This window comes from Herpailurus yagouaroundi, unplaced genomic scaffold (assembly GCF_014898765.1).
Source record: "Herpailurus yagouaroundi ecotype Mexico unplaced genomic scaffold, PumYag 166, whole genome shotgun sequence".
Lineage (NCBI taxonomy): Eukaryota > Metazoa > Chordata > Mammalia > Carnivora > Felidae > Herpailurus > Herpailurus yagouaroundi.
Window position 1 is genome coordinate 12,150,225 of NW_024412407.1, and position 18,677 is coordinate 12,168,901.

General features: G+C 36.8%; 1 protein-coding gene across 3 annotated transcripts in view; it reads left to right on the forward strand.

Annotated features, from left to right (window-relative positions):
- GXYLT1 (glucoside xylosyltransferase 1) overlaps positions 1-17,932 on the forward strand; it is a 53,009-nt gene extending 35,077 nt beyond the window's left edge. For 2 of the 3 annotated variants that reach the window (XM_040488420.1, XM_040488421.1), the window contains 2 exons: positions 189-361; positions 12,014-17,932. In XM_040488420.1, the coding sequence (XP_040344354.1) occupies positions 189-361; positions 12,014-12,175 (335 nt within the window). In that variant the 3' untranslated portion in view covers positions 12,176-17,932. The remainder of the gene's footprint in view (positions 1-188; positions 362-12,013) is intronic. The other variant, XM_040488422.1, reaches the window with a different exon arrangement.
- Positions 17,933-18,677: the final 745 nt, after the last annotated feature.

The window sequence follows — 18,677 nt, forward strand, 5'->3', positions numbered from 1 at the left end:
CAGAGTAAAACGTTTATTTTTAAACTTTTCTTCATGTTGTTTTCGTAGGAAGGGATCTAAATGCCAAGCGTATTTTGCACTATTTTAAATTTCCTGTAAGAGCAGTATTTTTAAACTAAAATTTTTGCAGAATGTTCATTCGTGGAATTAGAGTTATTTGCTTTATTGTTTTATTTTTCTTCACATAGAAAGCCTTTTTGTTTTTCCATGTCAATGGAATTATCGACCAGATCATTGTATATATGGAAGTAATTGCCAGGAAGCAGAAGAAGAAGGAATCTTTATTCTTCATGGGAACAGAGGTGTTTACCATGATGATAAACAACCGGCATTTAGAGCTATTTATGAAGCACTGAGAAATGTAAGAATGTGTTCTTTTATTTTTTGAACTTTCTATGTTGAAATTCTTACAAACTTAGAGAATATGCAAGAATATACAAAAAATGTCCATATCCTTTACTAATGTTCATTAATTACTAACATTTTACATCATTTGCTTTATCATTGGTTCTCTTTCTATATAGACATGTTTTTTTCTGAACCATTTGAATATAAGTTGCACACATAATGCTCTTCTATTCCTTAAAGACTTGAGTGTGTTTTCACTAAGAACAGGGACATTCTCTTACTAACCACAGTGTAGGTACCAAACTCAGGAAATTTAATATTGATATATTATTTTCATGTGTCTTTACTTTCTTGATGTAGAACAGTTTCTCAGTTTTTCTTTGTCTTTTATGACATTGACATTTTTGGAGAGTAGAGCCTCTTTACCTCCTTCCGTATTAGACTGTTCTTTATATTGGCTTGTCTAATGTTTCCTTATGATGAGGTTTAGGGTATGTCCTCCAGGGCAAAACACTATGTAAATGATGTGTCCTTCTCAGGGTATCACATTCACAGTCACCTTTGTGTGCCTGCCCTTCATTGGTGATGCTGGTTTTAATCACTCACTCAAAATGTCGTTCAGTTTCTCCATTGTGTAGGTTTTTTTCCCTCTTATGGAAATACCCTGCTTCTCATCAAAATTTCTAAACTGTATATAGCATCCATTGTTGGTTCTTGTTCAAACCAGTCTTTACTGTGGTAGTCGCAAATTGATGATTATCCAGCCCTAGCTGTCCTTCTGCATACAACTTTGGCACTCTAGCATTCTCCTGTAAAGTAGAGCCATCCCTTTTTATCAATTTATTGATCTGTACATTAACAGTAAGAAGTCATTGATAGGTTTTTTTTTTTAATGATTTATAATGCAGTATTTCCTTTTATTATGCTGATGCCTAAGTTGTTTCCAGTTTGGTCATTGGGAGTCCCTTTTGGTAAACTCGGGTGCTCATCTGACATATTCCCATCATTGTTTTGAGTACCACTTCATTATTATTTTTTTTAATGCTTATTTTTGATAGAGAGAGAGAGCATGACTAGGGGATGGAAAGAGAGAGAGGGAGACACAGAATCTGAAGCAGGCTCCAGGTTCTGAGCTGTCAGCACAGAGCCCGATGGAGGACTCAAACCCACGAATCATGAGATCATGACCTGAGCCAAAGTCAGATGCTTAACCGACTGGGCATCCAGGCACCCCTCTTTATTATTTTTTCAACAAAATATGCTAGGCTCAACTTGTTTTACGTTCCCTGTCTTAACCCTGAAAATAGCTATCTGTCAAAGGAGCTCTGGTTTCTTTTAGAGGGCTCTGGGTGCTAGGCATGCTTATTGCCACAAGGGTGTCTTTGCTTCTGAGCCACTGTCTTTGCCACTGAGCTCTTTCAGTGACAGAGCTAGGAAAATTAAATACACACATATATGCATTCAGTGTATATGATATACAATCATGTTCCCACACTGATACCTCCACTGTTGCCCCAAGGCTCTTCCTGCTTTCTACTCTGTTTTCATGTTTTAGCTCCTTCCACAGTTAGAATCCTGCCTTTTGACATAAAGCACATCCTATCTGCTTAATCTTACAATACATTTAAAATAATTTTAGAAATGCTGTATTCTTTGGTAAAAACAAACCTACTAAGAAGAGTTAAGGATTTGTTCCCATTATCTACCACTTTCCCCCCATACCCCCATGAGAGCATGTACTCAATACTGTGTTCAGCAGCTACTTGGATTAGTTCTTTTTCCTATCTTTCAGTGTGGTTATTTTATTCATTTGAAATACAGTTGGGTTTATTTGCTTCGATATGCTTTCAGTTTTAAGTTTTTTTACTCCTTTATTGATTCAACTTATTTTTTTATTTTTATTTTTTTTTAAAGATTTTATTTTTAAGTAATCTCCACACCCAGTGTGGGGAGTTAATCACAACCCCAAGATCAAGAGTTGCATGTCTACTGGCTGACACAGCCAGATGCTCCTACTGATTCAACTTTAATTTGATATGCTAAATGTTAATAAAAGTCAAAACTATATAAAGGTTTACTCAGAAGTATCACTTTTCCCCCTCCCCTTCCATCCCAAGCCCCCAAACCCATAAATTACCCGTTTCATTGTTTTCTGATTTGTCCTTCCTGTATATATGAGCAGATACATGTATATTTTGTAATACCCCTTTTCTTTTTCTTTTTTGTAATCCCCTTTTCTTACACAAAATATAAGCATACTGTTTATATTATTTGCTTTGTTTTTTTCACTTAAAAGTCTAAAAATTCATGCATTGATAAATCTCTTCCTCTTTTTAAAAAATTTTATCTTAATTCCAGTATAGTTAACATGCATTGTTATGTTAGTTTCAGGTGTACAATATAGTGACTCGACAATTCTATATATCCACCACTCAGTGATCATCACAAGTGCACTCCTTAATGCCCATCACCTGTTTCACCCATCCCCCCCACCCATTTATCTTTTTTTTTTTAAAGACTGTATCCTGTTTCAGAGTTTTGTGTATATACCAGCGTTTATTCAAGCAATCTCTTACATTTGAACATTTTCATAGTTTCCAACATATTGAATTCTGAATAATGCAGCAGTGCATAACCTTGCTGTATATATGTTTGTATTGATGGGAGATGTATCTTCAGGGTAAGTTCCTGCAAGTGGCATTAAGGATTGAAGATACTGCCTATTTCCCCTACAGAAGGATTATTTGAATTCCTGCCCACATTTTATGAGGAGGCCTATTTCCCAACAGCCTCATCAGTAGAGTGTGTTTTCAAGCCTTCAAAATTTTGCCATTTAGATGAGTTAGAAATGGAATCTTAGTTTAGTTTTAATTTCTTTTATGAGTGAGGTCAGCATCGTTTTATATATGTAAGGGCCATTTTCATATCTTTTCTTTGGTGAATTTTCTTTCAGGTCTCTTTTACCTATTCTATAGGTTTTTAAAAATAATTTTATTGAGGGGCACCTGGATGGCTCTGTTGGTTAAGTGTCCGACTCTCAGGTCATGATCTCATGGTTCGTGGGTTTGAACCCTGTGTTGGGCCCTGTGCTGACAGCTCAGAGTCTAGAGCTGCTTTGGATTCTGTGTCTCCCTGTCTCTGCCCCTCCCTAACTTGTGCTCTCTTTCTCTCTCAAAAATAAATAAACATTAAAAAAATAAATAATTTTCTAGACACATAATTTATATATACAAAGTTCACTCATTTAAAGTGCATAATTCACGGCTCCTGGGTGGCTCAGTCCCTTAAGCTTACGACTTTGGCTCAGGTCATGATCTTGCAGTTCATGAGTTCAAGACATACCTTGGACTCTGGGCTGACAGCTCAGAGCCTGGAGCCTGCTTCGGATTCTGTGTCTTCCTCTCCCTCTGCCCTGCCACCCCCCACCTCCCTGCTTGCACTCTGTCTTTTTCTCTCTCTCTCTCAAAATTAAATAAACATTAAAAATTAAAAAATAAAGTGCATAATTCAGTAATTTTTAGCATATTTACAGAGTTGTGCAACCATCACCATGAGGGAATTTTGGTGTTTGCTTCCCCCTCCTTTCCTGCCAATTGTTGTAAGTTCTTTGTATTTTAGGGACATTAGTCCTTTATCTGTGATATCTGCTAGAAATATTTTCTGCCAGTTCTACTTTGTTTATAGCATTTTTTGCAAAAAAATTTTTTTTTAATTTTATGTAATCAAGTTTTTAAAAGTTTTAAGAAAAATTCACAATTAGAAAGCCTTTTAATTCTTACACTCAGGTTGTAGAAAAATTCACCTGCATACTGTATCATTTATTACATTTAGTCTTCTGCTCAATTTGGAACTTAATCTTTTGTATTCGGTGAGGTATGGACCTTTTCCCAAATGGCTATCTTGTTTCAATACCCGTTTATTTAAGTCTGTCTTTAACCCAAAGATTTGAGATAGTGACTTTATTATATACTGAAGTTCTGTTGTAATATCTGGATTTTCTGTTTTGTTACATTGGCCTATTTTTGTACTAATGCAATACTATTTTAATTATAAAGGTGTTGTGTTATGTTTTAATATTTGGTAGGGTTACTTCTTCTTCAGAGCCTGTTCTTACTTTTTCCCTAGCTATTGTAGATATCTTTTTCTACAAATATTAACTCATTTTGTATTTTTATTGGTAGTGAGTCCGCTTCTTAGGAGCTGCAGACATTTTGATGGTGTTGAGACGTTTGGTTGTTGAGACATCTTAATCAAGAACAAGGGCTATCTTTCCATTTGTGTCTTTCATGAATGTTTAATAGATTTGTTCATATTTTGAACAGATCATAAGTTTATGCTTCAGTATTTTAATTTCTTTGTTGCCTTTGTAAACGGGATTTCCTCTTTTTTTTTTTTTTAAAACCTCCCCCCCCCCCCCATGCTGGTGTCTGGGGTTTCCTTTTTATTATTATTATTATTATTTTTTTAATATAATTTATTGACAAGTTAGCTTACATAAACACCCAGTGCTCATCCCAACAAGTGCCCTCCTCAGTGCCCATCACTCATTTTCCTCTTTTAAGCATCTGCTTTATATTGACAATGAAAAAAATTATACTGCCCCTCCCCCACCCTTGCCTTAGATATCTGTTCTTTTCTCCCCCCGTCTTAACAATCCTCTTTTATGTAATTAAGGTGAGTTGACAGGGAGCGATTATACTTTATTTTTTTTAATTTTTTTATTTTTCTTTTCAATATATGAAGTTTATTGTCAAATTGGTTTCCATACAACACCCAGTGCTCATCCCAAAAGGTGCCCTCCTCAATACCCATCACCCACCCTCCCCTGCCTCCCACCCCCCATCAACCCTCAGTTTGTTCTCAGTTTTTAAGAGTCTCTTATGCTTTGGCTCTCTCCTACTCTAACCTCTTTTTTTTCCTTCCCCTCCCCCATGGGTTTCTGTTAAGTTTCTCAGGATCCCCATAAGAGTGAAACCATATGGTATCTGTCTTTCTCTGTATGGCTTATTTCACTTAGCATAACACTCTCCAGTTCCATCCACGTTGCTACAAAGGGCCATATTTCATTTTTTCTCATTGCCACGTAGTACTCCACTGTGTATATAAACCACACTTTCTTTATCCACTCATCAGTTGATGGACATTTAGGCTCTTTCCATAATTTGGCTATTGTTGAGAGTGCTGCTATGAACATTGGGGTACAAGTGCCCCTATGCATCAGTACTCCTGTATCCCTTGGGTAAATTCCTAGCAGTGCTACTGCTGGGTCATAGGGTAGGTCTATTTTTAATTTTTTGAGGAACCTCCACACTGTTTTCCAGAGTGGCTGCACCAATTTGCATTCCCACCAACAGTGCAAGAGGGTTCCCGTTTCTCCAGCATCTATAGTCTCCTGATTTGTTCATTTTGGCCACTCTGACTGGCGTGAGGTGATATCTGAGTGTGGTTTTGATTTGTATTTCCCTGATGAGGAGCGATGTTGAGCATCTTTTCATGTGCCTGTTGGCCATCCGGATGTCTTCTTTAGAGAAGTGTCTATTCATGTTTTCTGCCCATTTCTTCACTGGGTTATTTGTTTTTTGGGTGTGGAGTTTGGTGAGCTCTTTATAGATTTTGGATACTAGCCCTTTATCCGATATGTCATTTGCAAATATCTTTTCCCATTCCGTTGGTTGCCTTTTAGTTTTGTTGGTTGTTTCCTTTGCTGTGCAGAAGCTTTTTATCTTCATAAGGTCCCAGTAGTTCAGTTTTGCTTTTAATTCCCTTACCTTTGGGCATGTGCCAAGTAAGAAATTGCTACGGCTGAGGTCAGAGAGGTCTTTTCCTGCTTTCTCCTCTAGGGTTTTGATGGTTTCCTGTCTCACATTCAGGTCCTTTACCCATTTTGAGTTTATTTTTGTGAATGGTGTGAGAAAGTGGTCTAGTTTCAACCTTCTGCATGTTGCTGTCCAGTTCTCCCAGCACCATTTGTTAAAGAGACTGTCTTTTTTCCATTGGATGTTCTGTGCTGCTTTGTCAAAGATGAGTTGGCCATACGTTTGTGGGTCTAGTTCTGGGGTTTCTATTCTATTCCATTGGTCTATGTGTCTGTTTTTGTGCCAAGGGAGCGATTATACTTTACATACCCCTAGATGGATGCATGAACTAGGTCTCCGTGAATATGTTGGGGACCAAGACTTGGGGCAAATCCAAATGGATTTATGATTTTGCTTAATGGGCTATGTCTTCACTGTCTATGCAGCTAATTCACTGATACTTTGGGAGAAATACATGTAACCACTTATCCCTCATGCAGATGTACTCTGTTCGACTAGACTGTGCCTAATCTTATGTGGATGTGAAGACAGAACATAAATAGATAATAGTGCTAGTTTGGTTTAAGTGTGGGGGTCAGGAGAAGAGCTGATTGACCTTATTTTCTAGATACTTGTTTTTTTTTATTGCTAATAACTGGCCTAGTACATCCTCATTAATAGGAATGAGAATGAAAATACTTAACTATAATCCGTTGTGACGGAGATGGTACTGAAACTGTTAAGAGCTTTTTGCCTTGAAGGGCCAGGGAAGGCCTCACAAGGAGCCATTTGAACTGGGCCTTGAATGAGTAAGAGTTTTCCAGGAGGATGGTCTTTCTGGGCAGAGTACTGCTTGAGAAAAAGGTTCAGGGTTTTCTACACAAAAAAATGCTTTTTTCACAAAAAGTCCACAGAGAGGTCAGGTGTGGAGCTGTTCAGTTGGATGGAGTGCTGGGTTCGCAGTGGCTGGGATGGGGTCAGTGTGCTGGTGCAGGGCCGGGTTAAGTGATGATCTGCAGTGATAAGGAACTGAAGTTTTTTCCTGGAAATTGGTGTTTCTCAAACGTGGCGGTAGGTGCAGTGCTGAGAGCATTGTAGGCTACCATTTTGTGTATTTGCTAAGTTTCTTCTGTAAACTTGACAGATAAAGTTTCTGGGTAATCAGTTTATCATAATACAGTGACACTCACCGAAGAATTATAAAATTTAGTGTTGATGTTCATTTTAATGTAGCAGACCTTGTATGCCCTCATAAATCAATTTTGTATATTAATAATGCTTTATCGTGGGTTGTCAAAAGGTGATAAAAATGAAGAAAAGTACTTTTGGGATTCTGAGACTGCACGATTGAAAAGAAATGCATTCCTAGAAAAATAGGATTTCTTTGTTTCCTTTGAGCATTAAGAAAATCTGTTATTGAGGAATTAAATCTCACAAGTTTTATATGATCTTTTCTTTTATCTTTGGTAAATATATACCTTTAAAAAGATGAGTAATGGTTTTAAGGTGATTAATTATGCTTGATTTTTAAAAAATAAATCTTTTAAAATATTTTTAAATACTGAATTAATGATTATTTGTGTTTGTTTTGGATCTGTATTAACTATTGCTATATGTTTCCATTTTTCAATTTAATGAAGTTAATCAGTCTTTTATGGTGCTCTTGCTGAGTGTTTTTATCTTCCCTTATCTATAATTCAACGAGAAGTGTAATTTTTAAAAGCATTGCATTCAGACAAGGGTATTTATGTGAGTTTCAGACAGAAACTTAGTCATAGCCATTGAATGCAGATGAACAATTTGAATTATAAAGGATACGAACCATCTTTAAAATGTAAATGCATGGCTGTGTCTTCCAGCAAATCAGGTTTTACAGTCCATACGTATTTGTTAAATATTAGTTGTTGAGTGAATAAAAATATTAAGATTAGAAATTGCGAATGCAAAATGGGAACAAAACATTTTATTGCTCTATAAGGTATTTTCTGCTTCATGTATTTCATTCTGAATTACATTTCTTGGTGGTTCTGTGTTAACTTTGATTTACTCCACATCCTGCTTATATTTGCATAACTATCTCTGCAAGGGAGTCCTGAGTGTTTCCCTCCTATGCAATGGTAGTCCCCACCTCTAATCTATGGGTCATGTTTCAAGACCCCCAGGGGATGTCTGAAACTGTAGATAGTACTGAACCCTATATCTACTTGTTTTTTCCTATTCATACATATCTGTGATAAAATTTACTCTATAAATTAGGCATATAAGAGATTAACGATAACCAATAATGAAATAGAACAGTTATAACAATATATTGTAATAAAAGTCATGTGAATGTAGTCTCTCTCAAAATATCTTATTGTCCTGTGCTCACCCTTCTTCCTGTGATGATGTGGGATGATGAAATGCCTATGTGATGGGATGAAGTGAGGCATTGTAGCAGCGTTAGGCTATTGTTGACCTTCTCACAGTGTGTCAGAAGGAGGACCATCTGCTTCCAGACTGCAGTTGGCTGCAGGGAACAGAAACCATGGAAGGTGAAATCGTGGTTTAGGGTTACTATTGGACCTTCTTGTGTGTACTTGGCTCTCAGCATTTTGTTGGATTGAACTGCTATTTTGTCATCTTTTAAAAACCTGTTCTATTCTTTGAAAATGCCTCAGATTATCTAATTGTGGTCATCTTAGCCTCCATACTTATTCACTGCCTTTCAACTGACAGTCTTATGTATAAAAGCATGATCTTAAAAGTTTGTGTACTGGGTACTGTGCCAGTGAAGAAGGAGTGATTAACTGTATGAGGAAAGGCTTCTCAGAAGTGCAGACATTTGAACTGAGCTACAAGGATGAGTACTAGGCAGAGAAGGAAAGGTGAATGAGTCAGGCACAGCATCCAGTGTGGAAAGAGGCCTGTAGTCAGGTAAGGCCACATGTGGCCTCTGGGAAGGGGAGCACCTAGATGCAAATTATGTCCTGCACAACTTTTTGGTGCTACAGATTATATGAATGGCAGAAGGTGCTGGGGCTTCAGGCTGTATTTATATAGTTGGAAATTTTGGTAATTTATCATCTTCTCTCTTAAAGGTAAAATTAGTTGTGTTATTGGGACTAAAATTAGAGCTCTAATTCATGAGGCACTGTTATTATTTCATAAAAATCTTCATCAAAATAGTTTCTCAGGGAAGAAAAAATTTTTTAACCACAGGCACTTGGATTTAAATAACATGAAAATGAATGAACTGAATCTCAAGTACTTCATATTTGTGGGAATTAACTCTTTTTTTTTAGTTTATTTTTATTTTGAGACAGATATAAAGAGCAAACGGGGGAGGGGCGGAGAGAGAGGGAGACAGAATAGCAAGTAGGCTCTGCACTGACAGAACCATAGGATCATGACCTGAGTCTAAATCAGGAATCAGACGCTTAACTGCTTGAGCCACCAGGTGCCCCTCTGGGAATTAACTTTTAAGCAGCTTTGTAATATTTTTATTTTATTGTCATTGCTGAGTAAGAAAAAGATCGTAGTTTGGTCTTCGCAGTATTATCTGCCTCTCAAACACAGTTGTCCAAGCATGTTTTTTGTGTACGTTGAGATGTTACTTGACAGTGTCACTTGATAAAGGTTGCCTCGTTCAACATGGCTGCTGCTTTTAACCCCAGACAAATTTTAGGCACACCTCTACACAGCATAGCTGTTTTCCCAGTATCCCACTGTTAATTGAGCTTTACCTTTCAACAGGACTTTTGAAACTGATTTGACACAGTTTCATATATTTATTTGGATAAGCAGTGCTGTGTGGTGGTCGGCAGCTTGTAGTTTTGGAGCTGGGGTTGAATTCTGGCTTGGCTACTTAACTACCTTTGTAACTAGGAGAATTCTCTCTCCTTGCCTCAGTTGTTTGTAACTTAGTTGCTTGATTGTAAGTGGGGTAATTATATTACCGTTCCTAAAGTTGGTGTGAGGCTTAAATGCTTAATACATTTAAAGCTCTTAGGTGCTTTGCATGTAGGAGGTCCTTTAAACCACACCAAACCACACCACACCACACCACACCACACCTAGTCCAGCTTTTAATTTCTCCCAGATACCTATGTGTCAGTTGTTTTCTTTCTTTCTTTTTTTAAATTATTATTTTCATTACATTCTTCCTAGTGAAGCTCCCCTTCCCCCCTTTTGTTGATCTTCAAAACAATGTTTATCTTCAGTGTATGTGATTGGGTTTTGAAAATCACCCCAAGAGTGATGGTTTCATGCAGTTAATGCTCATAGTTTTCTTTCTGAAGAGATACTGAGGTTTAGCATCTGTTTACATTTATACAGTGATAAAAGCCACGTTACAAATTATCATCCAAGTTCATCCTCTTTCCAAAGGTTGGCTGCGGCTTCCTGCAGACTCACTAATTGTGATTCAAGTGGTGCTTTCCTTTCCTTTCCTTCCACTCAGTGTCATGGTGGTGAACCTTGGGAATGACCTCAGGTCATTTGATCCTTCTGTGATTTCAGGTTCTGGATTTCCTTCAAGATCTTGCATATTTCACTGATACCAAACTTTCACATAAAATGTTCCATTTTCAAGCCCCATCTATCATTCTAATTGAAAAAATGCCTAGTTGCAAAGGCCAAATAAAACAATATAGCTGGTTAGGGATGCCTGGGTGGCTCAGTAGGTTAAGCGTCCCGTTCTTGGTTTCGGCTCAGGTCATGATCTCGCGTTCTTGGGATCGAGCCCTGCAATGGGCTCTGCGCAGACAGCATGGAGCCTGCTTGGGATTCTTCTATCCCCTTCTCCCTCTGTCCCTCCCCTACTTGTGCTCTCCCGCTCTCTCTCAAAATAAATAAACTTGAAAAAATTATTTTAAAAAAACAGAGCTGGTTGAAAACACTAAAATCACAAGTTATTTCCACTTAGCTGCTACTACAGTATTTTTCAAAATATATTCCTTGGGATATTAATGTATTTTACAGGGAAAAAGGACTGGTCAAAAATATATTTTGGAAATAGTGGGCCAAACAATGTTCAACATGTGTATTTTTCATTTTACTGTTTACGGCTTTGCTTTGCTTTTTCTTTCTTTTTAAAAAATGTTTATTCATATTTGAGAGAGAGAGAGAGAAAGAGAGAGAGAGAGAGAGAGTGTAAGTGGTGGGGGAGGGGGGGTGGAGACCCAGAGAGAGGGAGACAGAATCTGAAGCAGGCTTCAGGCTCTGAGCTGTCAGCACAGAGCCTGACGCAGGGCTCGAACTCCCAAGCCATGAGATCATGACATAAGCTGAAGTCAGATGCTTAACCGACTGAGCCCCCCAGACACCCTTGGGCTTTTCATGTGCCAGTGTGAGTTCCCACGAAGAGTGCATAATGTGCAGCAGCTCCCAAATGCATTTACCCATGGGACCCCTTTGTGCAGTTAGGGGCTCTTCGGGAAACCCTGAACTGTGCTGGCGTTTTACATTCCTCCCACTCCATGGCTTTCTCTCAGTCCTTTGTAGTACATCCTCAACACTGTTACCAGAGTGACTTTTGTCCTTCCTTAGTGTCTCTCAGACACCTTCAGAACTTTTGATCATCAACTTATACCAGTACGTGTCTCTGGGCCTTCTCTGCCCCTTGTACATGTTCTTTCTTGCCTTGGCTTGGGATGCCCAGCCTCCATTACATCTTCTCTGAAAAACTTTCCCTGATGCCCCCAGTGATTTACTCTGACTTTCTCCACTAATGTGAGATCATACAGCCATTTAATTCATTGAACATATTTGTTGAGCATATATACTTTTTCTGAGACTGGAAGTTACCAATATTAAATTGATTGAAGAAGTTGTTTGGAGTTTAATTAAATTTTTATATATATCTTTGTCTTTTTATTTTCTTTCTCTAGTGTTCTTTTAAAGATGACAACATCCGTTCCTTATTAAAACCTTTAGAACTGGAACTACAAAAGACAGTCCATACCTACTGTGGAAAAATTTACAAAATATTTATCAAACAGCTAACAAAAAGCATACAAGATCGTTATGATAGACCACCAAAGGAAAGGTGATTCTTGGTGACTGCCAAATCAAATGAATTAAAACAACAAAATATCAGGGGATATGTGTGAAGGAATAGTCTTGAATGAAGTGTTCAGGAAGGAATTATTCATCTTTAGAATAATTGTTTTTCCTGAAGAAGTTAAATAAGCAAATATTCATGTAATGAAGAATAAGTTAAAGTATTGGATCCCAACAAGAAGACACTTTTGATCTCTGATGTTTTGTAATGTTATTTGCTGTCATTCCAGTATTGATGAAAACATTGAATGGTTGTAGCCTACAGAATTTGGTTGACTCTTCTCAAGTAAGTAAGAACAGTAGGGGTGTATGGATGGAGAAAATGTACCTCATACACAGTGAAAACACTCCAACTGTGAGTATAGCAGTAGTTTTATGTCAGCACTAATCTCACTTTAAATGTGTGACACAAAGTTTACAGGAACAGAACGTGTTCTGTTTCTAAAGCAATGTGATGTAACCGATGTAACTATTGACAATCGATGTGTGCCTTTATACATTTCATCTCTGTTTTAAACTATTTCTGTGACAATCATGTTTAAGATTAGATTATAAGTAAGCTGCACGTTTAAAACTGAGCTGTATAAGAAAGTGAAAAAAACGGTAAAAATGTTGGGAGTTTTTGTCTCTTTGTGTGTTTGTGAAACGTAGTATTTTCATTTGTATATGCTAACCTGTCTTGCCAAAACTCAGATCTGAGATTGTTAAACAGATATTTTTGGAAATTTTCATCACTTTGAATGAAAATTTTCAGCTTTACTGGGCATTCTGGAAGCAAAAGATCTGCTGATCATAAATGAGAACCTAACTAGTATACTTCCGTGATTGTGGAAAATGTGATGGACCAAAATGCATAAGCTGTATACTTCCTGTGAACAGTAATATTGGTTACAATGAAGCAGGAAAAAAGGTGGTCCATTTAAACTTTTTTTTTTCTTCTACCTCAGAATGGCTTTGCAAGATACTTTTGAAGAAGCAAATGTAGAGAGCCTTACTTTAAGTCAGTCAGACAACGTTCACGAATGATTTGGATTAAGAAGATTGTTCTGAGTATTAAAAAAGTAGTTTTGATTGGTTTAATGTACATGTCTTCCTTTTTTGAGCATCACTTAAGACTTTCTTTTAATCTTGAAACATTATTTCTCTTAGTGTTCTTGACTATTCTCTAACGTAACTGTAGATTCTGAGTACTTAGCATGTACTGTCCTGCAGTGTATGTCTCACTTTAGTAAGTACTACATGGTTATTCTTTTCCCTTTTGATATCTTAATACTTAGAGAAAGGAAAATCATGAAGGAAGAATACCACTTGCGTGAAAATAGTGGTGATTAGCTTTATAAAGCTAGAGTGCCCTCTGTGGAAACATGACATATGCAGATAGACATGGTCAGTGTGGTTGTCCCCTGTCTTTTTCACTTTAGTCAGGGTCAGATTGAGAGAGGAAGGTGTAAAAAAGGCAAATTGGAAGTTAATAACCAGCCCAGCATTCTTCGAATAGATGGGTTTAGAGAACACAGCCTCTATGTCCTTGGCAGAATGCCATGGTGAATATGAGATCTTGTGAACTGTGCTGAAATTGAGTTTATTGAGTAGAAAATGAGAATCCTAGAATTTTGAAGTTTGGAGGGTACATATAAGATCATTTCTAGTGGCCCCCAAGAGAGAACTTTGCCTGTCTATATTAGACTCTTGTGGGGAGCTTGTTGAGTGTGGATCCCTGGGCTTCACTTAGGAGACTCTTGTACACTGTGTCTAGGATGGAGTCTGCAAACATTTTTTTTAGTGAAGAGATTTAAAAACTACGCAAAAGTAGAACAGTACAGTGGTACTTCTTGCCCAGATCAAACCCTTAAAATATCTAAACGATGTTTGCATTATCTATTCCCCTTTTCTTTGCTGAAGAGTCTCTTAAAGAAAATCCCAGAGAGCCTATTATTTCATTGCTATAAGTACTTTGGTAACTATGATGACATCATACCTCCTTTGACGTCATTTACTATCCATTCCTAAGCAAATTTCCTTAATTGTCTCCGATGTTAGAATTAGGGTACAAAAATAAGTCATATGATTCTGTTTTTAATAAGCACCTCAGGTGATTCTGATGTCAGCTAGTTTAGAACAATTAGGAATCATTTTGCCAACTTGAAGATTGAAGTTAGAATACCATAATTCTTGGCACAGCTGGATTATAAATGTGATTCTGAAATATTAGAGTAATTGGGGTTATTGAAAAAATAGGAATTTATATTATTAGTAAGTTTCTTAGTTTTAATTTCCTCAGTGAACAGAGAGCCTCTAATAGAGTGGGTTGGGACTATGTAGAGTATGGTCATGATTTAATCCAACTGAACTGTATACTGTGGTCTCATGTTGTGACTTATTTACACTGTCACATGCTCCATACTGTAGATCAGTTAGAAGGTTCTTCATCTGGTTTATTGAGACCTGACTTAATTGGGCATTTTACCATAAATTGGGGTATGGTGAAAACTTCCTACTTTAGGGGCTATATTTACCTAAAATTTAGGTTATTACAGAAAGTTCATAACAATAGTAAAATGAGTTTTCTGAATTTATCTTTAGATAGGGTAACTTTTTCTTTGAGAATTCTTAAGAAAGGCAGTTCTCAGCATTAATGAAATAAAATTGTAGAACAACTTAGGGAACATATTATATTTCTTTTCATAAAACAGTATATCTATGCAGTTTATATAAATTACATTATATAATGTTCTTTGAGTCTTTGTGTTAGAACAATTCTGACCTCAGAACGATCTCTGGGCTACGATATTACCAAAGTGGAATGACTTCAAACTGTAGTCAAACTTTATTTGTATGAAGTAGCCATCTTAAAAGAACTTGGAAACCTTTAGAAAATATATATTGTGATTTACACTTTAAAGCAATACATAAAATTTTTTTCCTTTTGAGGAATAGTTCATAATATATAAGGTAACCCAGTTATCTTTTGGACACTTTAGAACCTGAAATAATAGTACCGCTTATCTGTTGCTCTTTCGTCTTGCCTCCCATGAGATGTTACTGGTATAGTGGAAAGAAAACTAGTCTGTGTGTTACATCTGGATTATTTTCTTGGTCTGGGATCCCAGGCATTTCATTTCACCTTCCATGTGCCTTGGTTTGTAAACAATCAATATGCTCTTCCCACCTCATGAGACTCAGAAGTCATAAGTCAGGAAGTTATGTGACTCAACAGAAATGACAGATTTGAATGCATTCTCTATAGTTTGTACATGCCACACGAGCATTACTGTTGAGGTTCTGTTTTGTTATGTTGCCTCCTATACATATCATTTTGTTTCCTTAGGGTGAGTGGATGAGTGTTTTCTGACATGTATTATATCTCCAGTATGAATTTGCTTATATTATGTAAGGAGGAGTTTTTAAGAAAGAGAAAGCAGAGCAGAAAGGGGTGATTATAAATGAATAATCAAATAGAAGGAAAAAAGAGAAAGTGAGAAAAGTGAGGAAAGAGAAGGGAGTAAAAGTGAGAATGGCAAACGGCAGAGTAAGAGAAAAGATGGAATGAGAGTGGGAAAATCGAGAAGTGGAGATGGAGAGAAATGCTATGGAAACAGTCACTTTTTAGTGTAGCACCCCCTCCCCATGCAGCCTTCTTCCTGGCTTGTGTTTCAGTTCATGAGACCCTCCAGGGTCAGGAGGGGTGTTGGCTTTCATAGAGGTGGGCAGCACAGCTACCTTGGTTTGATTTATCAATACTAGAGTCTTTTTCTGGTCACTCTACTCACTGACCTAAATTTAGTGGTGATGATCAACATTGTATTTTTTTTTTTCCTGGATCCCAGTTTGTGAGCTAAGACCTGTGGAAACATGATGACAGATACCCTCCTTTATAATATTGTTCTAAAGTCATCCCAGGTGTTGGGTTATGCAAGACTAACCACATGGATTCACAGGGGAGGCTGGGGTGGAGGGGATGGCTTGGTTAGGTCCGAAGGGCCCCAGGAATCTTAGCAGCAGTTTTTTACATGAAACTGATAGGAAGCCAAATTTGGGAATCATTGCCCTGCTTTGAATGGCAGTTTACACAATAAATCACATCTATTGATTCCTCAGTAGGCATATTTGCAGTCACACCATTAAGAATGGATTCAAGAGAATAGGAGAAAGACACTGAAGGGGAAAGCCTGAAAAGATACTATTCAGTGTCTCTCAGAAGTTTGTATTGTAAGTAATAAATACTTTAATGGTAATCAGAACCTCTTTGAAGTGTTTTAGAAAGATCATGGATCTGTTTTTTGTTTTTAAATAACTCTTTTGGTTCCTTAGAGTAAATAGAGAAGGATAGGAGGGGTGCAATATTTCAGGTGTGGGGCCAGTTATCCATTCATTAAATGTCTTTCAAGTGTCTTAAAACAACAATTGCCTTATGCATTTTAATATTTAATAAAAGTAGATTAAATAGTGATTTGTACTGTAACAGTTATCCTTTTATACATTGCCAAAGCAACCCTTTTTTGCCTCTTAAAGTCTGGCTAAGCTGTTCTGATATTTGCTGTTTCCTAATTAACTGAACATGAAACCAGATTTCTAAAACAAAGTTATATAAACTTAAGACAAGTCTAAGAGGTGGCACAGGAATGTTATTTTTTTTTTAAACAAAAAATGACTATAATGTTAATTCAGATATCTAGGAATTACTCAACCATGAGAAGAATGTGGAATAGCTGTTGGACTAGGTAGTTCAAAATTGATTATATGTCAAATTTACTTTTAAATGGAAAACAGTGTGTCGTCACCATATCTCTTATCTCTACCAATAATTCCAAGTGTCTAATGGTACTGTTTGTTTAGAATTTTCTATAAACTCAATTTGTAAACAAAAGAGTGCCTTGGAAAAGACAGGGAAAAAAATCTCTTGAAAATTTCTCTTATTACCAATACTGTGAATGCTTTTTGAAGGGTCTGTGGTCAGGCATTTTAATATCAAACTTAAGAACTGATGCGGAACCTTTGCTTATGTTTAGTTTATATATACAATCTGAATTTGTGAGCATATTCACACACGTATTACCATGCAACTCCTTGTAAAACATGAAGAGAACGCAACAGTGTTATTCCATTTAAAAAGTAAGTTAACTTTGTGATGGAAAATAGCTGTTTTTAACTTTGTATAAAATCTCTTCAGGGAATATTGGAATGTTGTGCAAAAATAATTCAGGGTTTGTAGTATACCTGTAGAATAGGTCATCCATTCAAGACTTAGCAAAACCCACATACATCATATGCATTGTCATCAGTGTTTGAGAGCTGGACCAATGGTTTTTTATGGATACTGTAATAGAAGATCTATGAAGGGGATGATGGTTTGCACCTGTCCTTGAAATCAGAAACTGGAAAAATTTGCAAGTGTTTCCATTTTTCATAAGCATTTTGCATAAATACATTAATATTTTGAGTTAGTTTGGTCCTAAAGCTACAGGAAGGACTGTTGGTGTACTGTGATATATAGAAATTACTACCCTTAAACTGCCCTTTACCTTAAAATATTATGGTTTTAGGATAATTTGGTTATCTTCCTCCCAGTATTTGGTGTATCTTGAAATTTATTAAAGGGGTATAAGATGATAGATTTGGATGTAACCTGAGAATAATGGAAAGTTGCTTTGTTCTGTTGTGGGGGAATTCAGTTCCTCTTTTTCTTGAGAAACTGTATTGCTGTTGCTAAATAAACATGTACTTGATAAATGTTTAATTTCTTCAAATGATGTGTCTGAATTATTCTAGCAATCAAAAACAATTTTGGAATATTTAGGGTTGAGATCCCTGATAACTAGGAGCCTAGGCTGTAAGCAATTTCAAGATTGGCTATTTCTACAGCTGAACAGTATCATCAGAAGCTAGGTACTGTCTGTTTTTCAGCATTTTCAGCATGTGAGCTTGGTCTCAACCACATGGCCACAGAGTGACAGCTAATATCCAGGTGCACATGACAACCAGAGGCAGAAATATACATCTTTTTTTGCAAGAAGAAGGTTCTACTAGCTCTTAATAGCCATAATAATGTCTGTCTAAAACAGCCGCTTTGCAAAGGGAATGCAATTCGTTAACAGTTGGCTCAGACCATGGAGATTTGCCCCAAACTTCAAAATGGCCTTCCCTTGAAAATGGCTGCTCGGAGGAAAGGGAACAATGTTGGCGTTCTGTTAAAAGTTGGTTGGGTAGAAGGGTTAGGAGCTTGGGAGACAGCAACAGACCACACATTGGTTTACTGGCCCAAGTATTTCTTATAATTTCCAGGGGGATTACTTTTCAGATTAGAGACCAGTACATTTTCTGTGCTAAAGGGTAATTTTGCTTTAAAAGTTGTCTGTATTGTTATGATCTCACAGTTCTGTTTTATATATTTTATTATTTATACAATGTGTTTTCTAGTCATGATATACAGGGTTTTAAAAGGTTATTGAGATGATGACTACTTCCAAGAAGTCTTTAAAAGTTATTTTAAAT